Genomic DNA, 13,355 nt, shown 5'->3' on the forward strand with positions numbered 1-13,355 from the left:
TTGTTTCTGCTATTATTATGTGCCATCTAGTCGCTGGTGACTCATAGCGACCCTATGGCCAATAGCTCTGAACCCTGCCCTCTCCTGAGCCAGTCTCACTAGCAACAAAATATAACAGCAGTAATTACGTGTTTGAACCTTTAAAATGACTCTGTAGTAGGCATATCAAGGCTAGCTTACTAAAAATTAAGTATAGGAAATTTGAATGCTGAGTTAAATGTAAAATTTCTCTTCATTATTTGTTCCAAATCTAAACGTCATTTTAATTTCATCTTAAAATATTAATTCAATCTTATTCTTTTTAAATTTTTGATACTTTGCTGGTTCTTTTCAGCCTAAATAACAGAGCACCCCCCATTTTCTTATAGGATGAACCATTTCCTCTAAACCATTAATTGAATTGGCAAGATGGTACAGAGTAAATGTTATGCTATTAAAACAAGTACATTTATAAAATTTGCAATAACAAAACCAAATAGCAAAAAATGAAAATGAAATATTAAGCTTCTGGGTTTTTCAAACACTCTGTTTTCTGCAATTGAATTAATTACCTGCCACCCCTCTGGATTTTCACTGGAGCAATTTTGATAATTCACAATAAGAGTTTGTATAACTGATTCCAGCTCTTGATATATTCATTTCATAGATAGGTTATGCTGTCCTCTGGTTTACAAATATAAAAAAAAAATAATCACCTTGGTTGGAATCCTATCTATGTCGCTGGTATCTTTTGGGCTGATGTAGTTGTGGTCACAGAAACAAGACTTCTCCAGATTATTTTTCCCCCTATTTCTATGTTGTTTTAAGTACTTTTACATGTACTATTATGCCCACAGGTAACAGGAAACCAGTATTTCAGAAGAAAACTTGATCACATTGCTAGATAACCCAGGTATCCTAAACAGGTGCGTGAATGCCTGGAGGCTCTCACTGTTGCTGCCAGAAGTACATATTTTTTTGATTGGTAAGAACTGCCAGATGACGCTTCATGAAATATAAATGCAAGAAGGGCTCAGAGGGTGCAATAAAAACCTTCCACCCGTCAGTCTGGAAGGATCAGAGAGAGGCAGGCACGTTTAAGCAACTGCAGGAAATGGCTTTTGGAGTCCTGATATCTGTCTACCTTTTATTCAATGGTAGGTAATTTCTTTATTTAATTTTGTTAACTTTCTATTAGTAGAAGACAATTGGATTTATTTTCTCTGAATTAAAGAGAATTTGGCTTGTAATTGTTGTTTTTAATGACAAAGCAGAGAATGTAATGTAAGTTCCTCTCCTGGTTGAATTGACATTTCTATTTTTGAGACAGAATCAACTGTTTGTTTTACACATTTAAGATTAGTTAATATATTTAACTACTCCACAATAATGTCCTCGTGGTTGAGTTATGTATAAAGTATACACTTTCACGTAAATATTAGTGTGTTTCTACGGGCTATGATATGATTATAGATGTCAAGAGAATTACTTTGAATGAGAAAGGGGAAATGACCCTAGTCAGAGTTTAGACTGCCAGTGGAAATGAATGAAAAATAGAACAGAAATAGGAATCTATTGAGTAAGAGCAGCTTTGAACCTGGTGCTTGCACATAGAATGAAGTTTGTGTGTTAAAGATGCTTTTTCCTCCACCTGATACAGCAATGGCGGCATTTACTGAAGAGGCGTCCATCACCGTAACCCCACCAATCACAACTCAGCTAAGTAACTGGACAGTTAACAAAACAGAAGGTATTTTCTTTGCATTTTTGCAATTCAAGAGATTTGTTTAAATGTGTGAGGGAATTATGAATCCTGATAAATGAAGTATTAAAAAAATCTAAATGTCTATTTTATTATTTGTGAATTCTTATAGCATGATTTTGTTCAATGAAAGTGACAGGTAAATGTGTCAGAAATTTGCCTTTTTAAAAGGAAGAGGGAAACAACATTTGTCTTTAGTTACTGTCCTGAATGTGAAATACTTCACATTTTCTGCTTCTTTCTTACATGGCTCCCAATGACCCACTCATGTTTAGACCCTGTTTAACCTTCTTGGTGGGTGACATCATATTTTGGTCTGTGATCGCATGTTTACTAGCCAACAAAAATTATGGTCCAGAGTGAAGCTTTTATCCACTTTCCATCTTTGCACATTTATGTCAAGAGGTGGGATTTTTTTTAAAATGCATCTTCTATATTCACTAACCACTGTTCCTATTCTTTTTGGTTGGTGATACTAATGGTATGTTTTCGTTTCTATTTTATGATTATTATTACAATTCTTTTGGCTACTGTTGAGCATCAGCATTTATACAAGCCTGTTTGAACTCTTGGAGGTGAACTCAGAAAGCTTGTTGCCTGCCAAGATCTGTGTATTAGGTGGTTATAATTTTCACTCAAGCAAGTAACCTACCTCACTTATGTAAAGCCAGACAAATAAAAATTACTTAATAAGAAAACATGTTTCTAACTATGAAAGATGACAATGTTTAATTAAGTGAGGTAAGTTCCTCATTTCACTTAAATTTTAAAACATTTACTTTAAAATATGTTACCCATTAGCTGTTTCAGTATCTGGCAATTTGCAAACATAATTATTGTGGATCTTAGAATAACTTTAATTGTTAAGACTGAGCCGTGGGTTGTTTCTGGTTTCTTATATAGATCTTAACAGTAAATTTTTCTGGAATCATTTAGGGAAAACACCTCTTTTCAATTAGTTACTCCTGGCTGTGCACAACAAGGGGAAAAGAAAAAGAAATTAAGTTCATTATCTTACAACCAGAATGTTCTAAGTTCTGATTTCTTAAATATAGAGGGGGAGACAGAAAAATTCTATGATAGCCTATGTATTTATTAGTATAATTAGCGTTTGGAATTTGATAAGCAATGAGGCCTGTTTAAGACTAGAATCAATGCTGCCACCTTTTGGCAAACTTGCCTATATAGATCTTATTATGCAGTTTCTAAAGAATGGAACAATTCTCAATTTGCCTCCACTCCCTAATTAATTAATTATATGTCTAGATGATATTAATTCCAACCCCAGGAATACAACCTTGAAAAAAGAGAAAAAGAAAACAAGAGCTCAAAGAGAGAGAGAGCATACAGAAAATATTTATTTTTTTTAATTGTGAATTGAGTGAAAGTTTATAAAGCATATTGTGTTTTTCCAATTTGTCATCTGTGCACATTTTGTTCCATAATATTCTTTAAAATGCATTCAATGTCTGATCATCCATATTCCAAATTTGCTTCCACCACCTTAATAAGTTATTTGTTCCTGTTGTTAGGTGCCATCAGGTCAAGTACAATTCTATGAAAACAGATCTGATCCTTGCCCTGTCCTGTGCCATCCTCATGGTCTTGGTCCAGCTCAAGCTCCTAGCAGTCTTTCTCTTTGAGGGTCTTCCTATCTTTTGCTGATCCTCTCTCTGCCTTTCTCGGCATGATGTCTCTCTCTAAAAGCTGATGCCTCCTGAAAATATGGGCAAAGTATATGAGATGGTTTCATCATCCTTGCCTCTATGAAGTACCCTGATTGGACTTCCTAGAATACAGATTTTTTGTTGTTGTTATTCATTTAGCAGTTCATAGTATAGTCAATGTTCTTTGTCAACACCACCGTTCCAAGGTATTAGCTTTTCTTCTATCATCCTCATTCATTGTTCAACTGTCAGATGCATAAGAAGCAACTGAAAATATCATGATTTGGATCAGGCATACCTTAGCCTTATTAACTTTAGTAAGTGTTTATTATTTATAAATTAATTTTTAACTCTCTTTCCTCACCATGGCAACCATAATAAAATTATTCTCTCAGTATATAAAGGTTTCTCTAGCTTTTTATTCTTAAAAAAGAAATCACCTTTTTATATATGTTAAAAATGATGATAAAAGTATGACCCTCATCATCTGTTATTATTGTAATCTCCTTTTCCTAGCTGATGCTACAGAAAGACCCATAACCTTAAAGTTCTCACCGCCTTGCCTGGAAGACCACAACAGTTATTGCATCAATGGTGTTTGTACATTCCACCAGGAGCTGGAAAAAGCTATCTGCAGGTAATCTCAGAGAATTTTTTAGATTCTAGAGACAAAAGACGATGAATTTATGCCTCTAGTGTTTCATATGGCATATACCTCCTCATCTCTGTCTTTCTGGTAAAATAGGCATATGATCTGAACACGGTGTGTGTTTCATTACCTAAAGTCTTTTTCTATGACAGCAAACCCTTATTTTCCCAAAGTATGCCTTCCAGATTGTTGGTGGTTGTTAGGAGTCCTTGAGTCAAATACAACGCAGTGTGATGCTATGAACAACAGATCTGAACCCTGTCCTATTTTGAGCTATCTTCATCATCTCTGACACATTTAGTATCACTGCTTCAGTCACTGTGTCAATCCACCTAACCGAGGGTCTTTCCCTCTTTCATTGAATCTCATCTTCCCAAGAATGATGTCTTTTTCCAAGGAATAACCTCTCCCAGCTACCTGCTCAAAACATGTGAGACAAAGCTTCACCATCTTTATATCCAAGGAGCAACCTGGCTGCACTTTTCCCAAGTTACATGTTTGTTCTTTTAGCAGTCCATTACCAGATGAAATCCAAACATTTGTTCAAGTTTCATGATACATTCTAGATTACTGAAACAGAGTCTTCATTCTCCTGCCTTGGTAAGGTGATTAGAACATCCCTTACCATTTTGAACATTGAAAATATCAAGACAAAATCACTGTAAGACATGGGGACAAGAAATGCTTTTCATTCCATCAGTAATATCATGTTTTATTAAACTTGTTATCACATTGCTAGAAGATCAGGATTCCAGTTCTGTTTCTGCAACTCTGGCACTAAACTCTGCTGTCTCAGCTTTCCAATTTATATTCAGATTGCCACAGGATTGTTTATAGGATCACATGAGACAGATTACGGCAAAACACTTTAAGGATCTAAGGTTCTAGAACAATACAAACCAGTTTACCAGTTTCTGTTGCATTGGTTCCATTCTTGGATACGTTATTATGTCAGAGTAAACCTGTATACCTTTAGTTTCCAGTGGATGAGTTTCAGAAGCAGAGAGGCAGCCTTTTTTCCCCAAGGTGCCTCAGGATGGATGCAAACCACCAACATTCCAGTTTGTTCTAATCACCTTATGGAAGAGTAGGTGAAAGATTTTCTAGATGAATTCCTATGACCATACTACTTTTCTCCTCTACTAATCAAAGAAGTTATGTTAAATGATTATAAAATACCTTCTTTGTTACTTTTAACTGGTTGACTTCAATTTAATACTTAACTTCTCCTATTCAAATTATGTATGGTGGCTCATTGGGAGTTGCATTGCTAACCCAAAGGCCATGATTTTCCAGAGGTTAGAATCTACCAGTGGCTCTAAGAGAGAATGACGGGTAATCTCCCCTAGGAGATTCACAGCCTACAAAAACCTATAGCTACGAGGGTCAACTATGGAATGGGTCCCACTTGACTGCAGTGAAGTTGAGGGGTTTTGTGGGACTCAACTTCCCATTAAAATAGTTTTAATTGTTTTAAATTGGTCGTTTCTAAAAAAAAAAATAAATAAATTGGTCGTTTCTTTTTCCTTAGTCATCATGGATTTCAAAATAGAATACTGTTTTCTTTTTTAAGGTGTTTGACTGGTTATACTGGAGAAAGATGCGAGCACTTGACTTTAACTTCTTATGCTGTGGATTCTTATGAAAAATACATTGCAATTAGCATTGGAGTTGGATTACTATTAAGTAGTTTCCTTGCTATTTTGTATTGCTACACAAGAAAGAGGTAAGAAAAAGACAAAAATTTAAGATAGTCATTTATTTGACAAATATTCAGTAAGCCCTTACAATACATCAGGTATTAAAGTGTAAATTATCAGGGAAAATATGACCTAACCAGGCAAGTTCTTATATAATATTTGTTGTCATATCTTTTCTCATAAACTCAGAAAACTAGCTAAAAAGCTATTTTGAATTGCAGTGGGATAGTTACAATTTAAAAATTCCCTTCATTCTTACCACTCTCTGCCTACATCAAAGTTAAAAGCAGAAAGATTAATAAGTTTTATGGAGAAGGGACTACCTATGTTTTAGTCTCAGTTCTATGTTCATTGCCTAAGTGGGGTTGCTAATCAATTAGCTGGTGGTTCGAATCCTCAAAGAGAAAAGATCTGACATTCTTCTTCCATAAAGTTTCCAGCCAAAGGAACCCTCAGACAGAGTTCTGCTCTGTCACATAGACTCACTATAAATTGGACAACAAGAACAATGATATAATAAGGGATCTCTCACAACCTAGGGGCAAGAAGCTGTGCTTCAATCCCAAAAGCACTCTGTTCAAGTCCACCAGCTGCTCCCTGGGAGAAAGATGGACAATTGCCTTCTGTGCAATTAACTGCCTCTGAAAACCTACCAGAGGGCCAGCCATAGATCAACTCCAACTCAATGGCACAAAACAACAACCATCACATGATAAGGGAGCTCTGGGGGCTTAATGGTAAGAAGCTGTTCTGCAAACCCAAAGACACACGGTCGGAATATACCAGCTGCTGTGGGAGAAGGATGGGCAATCTCATCCCATCTGATGTACTGCCTCTGAACACCCACTGAAGGATCCGTTATAAATCAGTTCCTACTAGGTTACAGCAACCACAGCAACAACTACATAATAGGGGACCTTTGGTGGCCTAGTGGTTAGAAAGTCGTGCTGTCAGCTCAGAAGTAGGCATTTCAAATCTACCAGCTGCTCCCTGGAAGAAAGAAAGACAAGCTCTTCCTAAGCAATTTACAGACTGAAAATGTACTGGAGGATCACCTATGAGTTGATTCTAACTCAACTGCAATGAATTAAGTGTGATACACACTCAACAAATATTTATTGAATGAACAAATCAAGAAAGAAATAGTAAATGAATGAGAATGTGTCATAAACAGGGGCCACTTTCTTTCGTACATCAAATGAAATGCATTCAGGAGATATTTTCTCCTGCTAAAAAATCCAAGGAGATAAACTTGATCTACTTAGTAATTTTCACTTTTAACTTTTCTACAATATTACCTTTTCCTTACATCTTTTTAACTAGGGAAGAGTCAGCAATAATGCTAAATACATGAAGAAGGAAATACAAATAGATTACACTTGATGCATTCCACAAACCTGATTAAGATGCAAAAAGTAATTAAAAAGACAGTAGGAGGGGGAAGTGAGATAAAAATGAACACCAGAAGAGATTCTGAAACTTTCTTTTTAATACAGTGTAGTTAATGTGGACAGATAAAATTGTGAAGTAAAAAGAATTGAACAGAAGATTGCAAAGGGCATCTCAGGAAAACAAGTATGATAATGAAATGTGCAAAGACCTGGAGTTAGGAAACAAAGAAGAACAATTTTGGCATTTCTCAAGATGAAAGAATTGAACAAATTCGAGCCTCCAGTAGTAATACTGAAGGATTTTATGGGCAAAATATTGAATGACACAGGAACATAAAAATTAGATGAAAGCAATATATAGTCACTATACCAAAATTATTTGGCTAAGTTAAAACATTTCAGGAGATAACGTATTTTGTCAAGAATCAAAAATACTGATTGAAGTTCAAGCCACTCTGAAGTCATTAATAAAGCTTGTCTCAAGTATTTTGTAGAATATAAATTAAGATGTTTAAAGCAACAATTGATTACATTCTTAATCCATTAACAAGTCAACAAACAAGTGATTAAGGAAACACATGATTATGTTAAAAAATAAAAAAAGATAGCTACCTAGCCAAGTTATTGTAATAGATGCACATGTGTGTCTATTCTAAAAAAAGTGTCATAACAGAATGAATAAATTATTCAAAAATATCATTAAAATCATATACAAGTAAAATTTTGCCAAACATCATTTTTAAATGGTGGCAGTAATTTATTAACAAGGAAATGTTAGAAATTCTAGCTAGATAATGATTGCTAGTATCAGATAGATCTTGACTGAAAGCAGAGATTACATTAAGGATTTTTAACCATGTTTTTTTTACTAAGAAAGAACATTTGAATGTATAGATCAGAACAAATTACAGATAATATTATAAATAATATGAATTTTAGAGCACATAACTACCTACTCATGAGGAATATATAGGTAGACCAAGAAGCAGTCTATCAAATACAACAAAGGAATACTGCATGGCTTAAAGTCAGGAAAGATATGAATTACTCAGAATTGCATCCCCTCGCAATACTTATTTATTACTCATGTTGAATGAATGATCCAAGACTCTGGACTACATACAGAAAAACTTAACATCAGGATTGGAAAAAGACTCACTAAGAATCTTTGATTTGCTGATGACACAACCTCGCTTGCTGAAAGTGCAAAGGACTTGAAGCATTTGCCAAAGGATCAAAGCCTTCAGTATGGATTAAGCTCTGCATAAAGAAAACAAACAAAGCCAAATTTGCTGTGCAAATTTTCCCTCAAAGCTCAAAACAAGTAAATAAATTAAAAAAAAAAACCCAAACACACATCACCTTCACAACAGGGCTGATAAACAACGCCATAATAACAGAGAGAAGATTGTAGTTGCCAAGGCTTCCGTTTTACTTGAATCCAGCAGTAAAAAACATCAAACCACTTTATATTGAGCTAATCTAATCTCCTCCAAAGGACTTCTTTTAAAGTTATAAAACTAAAGACACCACTTGAGTGTTCAAGTACTCCTGTCCCAAAGGCGTGATATTTTAAATTACTTTGTTTTAACGTGAAAACTTAACTATGAATAAGGAAGTTCAAAGAATTGATGCCTTTGTATTATTTTGCCGTTGGCGAGCCATATGGATGGTAGGTAGCATGGACTGTTAGTCTTTATTAGGAAAAATACAACTAGAATATTACTAATATTTGAGGGTGGCAGAATATAGTTTCACATTGTTGGGCATTTTTATCAGGAAAGACTGACAGTTGGAGATCATAATGATTGGATGAGGGTCAACAAAAAAGAAGAAAATCTTTAAAGAGATAATTTAAAGCAGTGGTTGCAATAATGGGCTGAAACATGCCAAAGTTTACCTGGCCCAGGACCAGGAAGTATTTCTTTCTGTCACTCGCAGGGTCACTGTGTGTAATAGCCAGCATCATTATAGATAGAGAAAAGATCAAAGTTATTGACCATTTCATCTTGCTCGTATCCACAATCAACAATCACCCTTCACCACCAGCAGTCAGGAAATCAAAAGAGGAGTTGCACTGGGAAAATCTGTTGCCAAGGACCTTTCCAGAGTGCTAAGTAGCTAAAATGACAGTTTAAAGTCTAAGGTGTGCTTGATTCAGGCCATGGTCTTTTCGATTACTTGCTACTCATCTGAGAGTTGGACAATAACTAAGGATGATTGAAGAAGAGTCGATACCTTTTCGCTGGAGAAGAGTATTGAACACACCATGGTGTGCCAAGAGCATAAATAAAGTCTGTGCTGGAGATGCTGAAAGCAGGTTGCTCCTTGGAGGCAAGGATTTTGAAGCTTCGTCTCACACACTTTGGGCATGTTGTCAGGAGGTACCAGTATGTGCAGAAGGACATCAAGCTTGAGGGGTAGACTCTGAATGAGATGGATTGACACAGTGACTCTGGTAATGCGGGCAGGAGTATCAGAGACAGGGAGGTTGGCTCAAGATAGAGCAAACATTGTTCATAGGGTCACTGTGGATTGTAGTCAACTTGACCACACATAACTACAACAATAATGAGCCAGAACTGATTCACTGGAATCACCAACTCAACGAATGAATCGAGGAGCTGTGGTATATTCACACAATGGAATACTAACTACATTGCTTTAAAAACAAAGAACTCATGAAATATTATACAAAATGGGTGACCCTGGAGGACATCATGCTGAGTGAAATATCTTGCTCACAAAAAGAACAAATACTGTATAGTGCCACTTTTGTAAAAATATAGTGACATCAGGTTTGGGGGGAGACTGAGAAAGGTGGGATAAATTATGTAACAGATATTATTGTCATGACAGGAGTCCAGAACAAAGGTTGCATAGTGGAGTGGACTTGGGGGGAGGGATTGTAAAACCATGAAAGAATTTTTCTTTTACTTTTCAAAGAGAAGAACAAACTGGGCAAGTGAGGGGTGGGCAGGGAGAAAAGTGCAACAATAAATGAACGGAAATATTAAAAAAAGTTAACATTATTAAAAAGATTAACTACTAACAGTAGAATAAAAGTTAACAGATTAACAGTCTAACATAAACTGTTTGCTTCTTATAGAGACATTATATTATTGTACTCCCTTAATTACAAATAGTGCTAATAGCACACTTGATAAAAAAAAAAACCAACTCTATTTCAAATTAATAAGACTGCTTGTACAAAATTAGAAAAAATTTGCTTTGCTTAATAATTATACTTCTAAAAGAATCAAATATGTCTTATATCAATTTTGGATTTGCCTAAGACACCAAGAAGTAGAAATAAATAAGTAAGATTAAAAAGGAGTTAAGTGTATTTAATGCTCATAAACCCATGGTCTAAGGAAATTCCTCGAAAGCAGAGCCTGAGATGGTACAAGATATTAGTTGGAGGAATGCTCTAAAGTGAAACTTATAAAGACAAATTGGTCAGAGACGGAAACTAAGCTGAAGTCTAGCTTTAACCTGATTCCACATGAAAATCTAAAAAGATTTGAAAGGGAATGACATTGCAGACTTGTCCCAAAGAAGAAGGGATTTTAATTCATGTCAGTCATTGACCACAGGATTTCTGTTGCCATCAAGATAATTCCAAATCATGGTGACTCCACGAGTCGTTGAGTAGAGATGTGTTTCATAGGATTTTGAAGGATGTAAGCTTTTGGAAGCAGATCATCTGCCCTGCCTTCCAAAGATCCTCTATGTGAGTTTGAACTGTTAAAGTTTTGGTTAATAATATAATACTTAACTGTTTGTGCCAACCAGGACTTCTAGTTCCCCCCCTTACTTTAATCATCTGGCCAGGTCTTCACTGGCTTTGAGAAATTCTCTAAAGTGGGATGCTTCTTTGATCTTTTCATCACTTCCAGCTCTGAGGGATGGGGACAAAGGGACATGGGTGGTGTACCAAAAATAAATGTAACAGCAGCAGATATGTATAATCTAGAGTATCCTATGCAAACAACAGTCTAATTCACATGGAAACACCTGTTCTCTTTTAGGTGTTTAAAACTGAAATCGCCTTATAGTGTTTGTTCTGGAAGAAGACCACTGTGAGACTTTTGCAAGAGAATTCCATGAAGCTTGTGAAAACCAGTGGCTCCAAAACAGAAATCTTCAGATGTAACAAGAAAAAGCTCAAGCTGACTAGACTTGAAAAAAAGAAAAGAATAGAAGTTGGGATCACAATGAGATCAGAGGCAAAAACTCAATGCTGCTCTTCAGACTTTGCACTTGATAGGGTGCCATGGGAGTCAAGAGAATAAGCTTCTGTGACAGAAGTCAAGTTCACTGTCCGGCTCTGGTTTTGCTGTCATTGGGTGGTTACCGTCTCATTGCAGAAAGACAGAGTTTCAGGCTTCTGATCATGGTAGACGTAAATTTTCATGGGAATAACGATCAGCCTTGCAGCAAGCAAAAGCAGTGTCAAGTCTGGGTTCTTCAAGTGCTTGCTACGAGCATTTGAGACCATTAGTGACCACAACAATAGGCTTGAGTGGGCGGAGATCGTGAGGATGGCATAGGCTAGGGCAAGGCTGTTGTTTATGAATCACAGTTGATTTGACGGTACCTAATAACAACAACATGAGTGTTCCACCTTGATGGCAATGAGAGAGAATTTCTTTAAGTCCAGGAACCCGGGTGGAGCAGTGGTTACAACTCTCAGCTAACCAAAATGTTGAGAGGTCACACAAGAGAAAGATGTGGCAGTTCTGCATCAACAGAGATTTACAATCTTGGAAGCCCTGTGTACTCTGTCTTATAGGTTATATGTCAGAATAGACTCATCGGCCATACAGTTTGTTTTCTCTGTGTCTATTCACTTTAAGAAAGTAGAATCAAATGTGCTGTTATTATGGTGTCCCAAAGACAGTGATGTCAATGTTCACAATGAAGACAGCATTACAGCAGTTACAGTGGACCAAACTATGCTCAAGAGGAGAAAGTGGGATGTCCAGAGCAAACACAAAGTCAGCTTGTCACTACACTGCACAGCCTTTATCTGTGAAATATGAAATAAGCTAAAGAGTTTTTGAAGATTGAGAACAGTCTTGGATATTGAGCCCAGTGTAGGCAAAACATTTCTTTTTCTGAATGGATTATAAACATTATTGTTGGACTCATTGTTGTCCCAAATGCTTTTGTTTGCTGGCTCTCTTCCTATTGTTGGTGGAATTTTTTCACAGGTCAACAGCCAAAGTGGAAATTTTCCTTACTGTTCTGAATGCTTGATTATAGCTTTTTCATAGTAAGAGAGGAAAACGGAGCTGTGGTGGAAATGTTTTCTTTCACATAATTCAAGTTCAGTGCACATATGTTAACTTCTCAGGGCTTAGATTTAATTTTTCAACTTTAAACTTTGACAGTGGTAGATAAAAAAAAATATTCTATATCTGCCTTGAAGGTGAAGTTAGTCTCAAGGTCCCTACCCCACCCCAATCTGTAACGCCACATTGGGTGTATATTTTACTATATGGTAATTTAAGAATTTGATCATAAAGAAAACTAAACTAATGAAATCAAAGAATAATTATATCTGCCATTTTTCTTTTCAGTTCAATCTAAAACAATGCAAGTGCAGCTAGGGTACTCCTTGGAGACAAGGATGGTGAAGCTTTATCTCAGTTTTTTGGGTATGTTGTTAGGAGGGGCTGTGAAAGAGAGGAAAACCCTCAACAAGATGGACTGACACAATAACTGTAACAATGGGCTCAAATATATCAGAGGTGATGAGGATGGAAGAATATGGCAAAGTTCAGATCTATTTTTCATAGGGTCTTATGAGTTGTAGTCAACTCAATGGTACCTAGCAACAATATGTGAAGTAGAAAGCAAAACAATTTTCATCACGAGACTGGTTAAGAAGAGGATTGGGTCAAATTGCAATATTTACATTGGTAGACTGAAAGCAGGAGTGGCATCCACTTCCTAGATATCATGCCTCCAGAAACTCTATGAACTTTGATTAATGTCAATAGTTGTAGAGGGGCTTTGGGCCTTTTGTTCATAGGGTCACTATGAGTTGTGCTAGACTCAAAGGCAATCAACAACAACAAAAACAGTTTGGAAACAAGCCTCTCATTTATATTGTTATGGCGCTTAATTCATGACTGAATCAAAGCTCTACGTCCTGCTTTCCTTTGCGTAGAAGGCATGAAGAGGCTCTGTTTTTGCTTT

At 36.2% G+C, this 13,355-nt stretch overlaps 1 protein-coding gene across 4 annotated transcripts; it reads left to right on the plus strand.

The window, feature by feature from the left end:
* The first annotated feature begins 1,032 nt into the window (after positions 1 to 1,032).
* EPGN (epithelial mitogen) lies at positions 1,033 to 11,234 on the plus strand. 4 transcript variants are annotated; one of them, XM_006898449.1, is made up of 5 exons: positions 1,033 to 1,136; positions 1,640 to 1,729; positions 3,925 to 4,045; positions 5,631 to 5,783; positions 11,180 to 11,234. In XM_006898449.1, the coding sequence occupies exons 1-5, from the start codon at positions 1,094 to 1,096 to the stop codon at positions 11,232 to 11,234; spliced, it is 462 nt and encodes a 153-aa protein (XP_006898511.1). In that variant the 5' UTR covers positions 1,033 to 1,093. The 4 variants fall into 4 exon arrangements, with proteins under 4 accessions (XP_006898511.1, XP_006898512.1, XP_006898514.1 ...); XM_006898450.1 differs by having other exon boundaries at positions 1,094 to 1,136; positions 5,631 to 5,663; XM_006898452.1 differs by having other exon boundaries at positions 1,094 to 1,136; positions 1,640 to 1,702; positions 5,631 to 5,663.
* Positions 11,235 to 13,355: the final 2,121 nt, after the last annotated feature.

This window comes from Elephantulus edwardii, unplaced genomic scaffold, assembly GCF_000299155.1.
Source record: "Elephantulus edwardii isolate Elephantulus edwardi_28Jun2011 unplaced genomic scaffold, EleEdw1.0 scaffold00230, whole genome shotgun sequence".
Taxonomy (NCBI): Eukaryota; Metazoa; Chordata; class Mammalia; order Macroscelidea; family Macroscelididae; genus Elephantulus; species Elephantulus edwardii.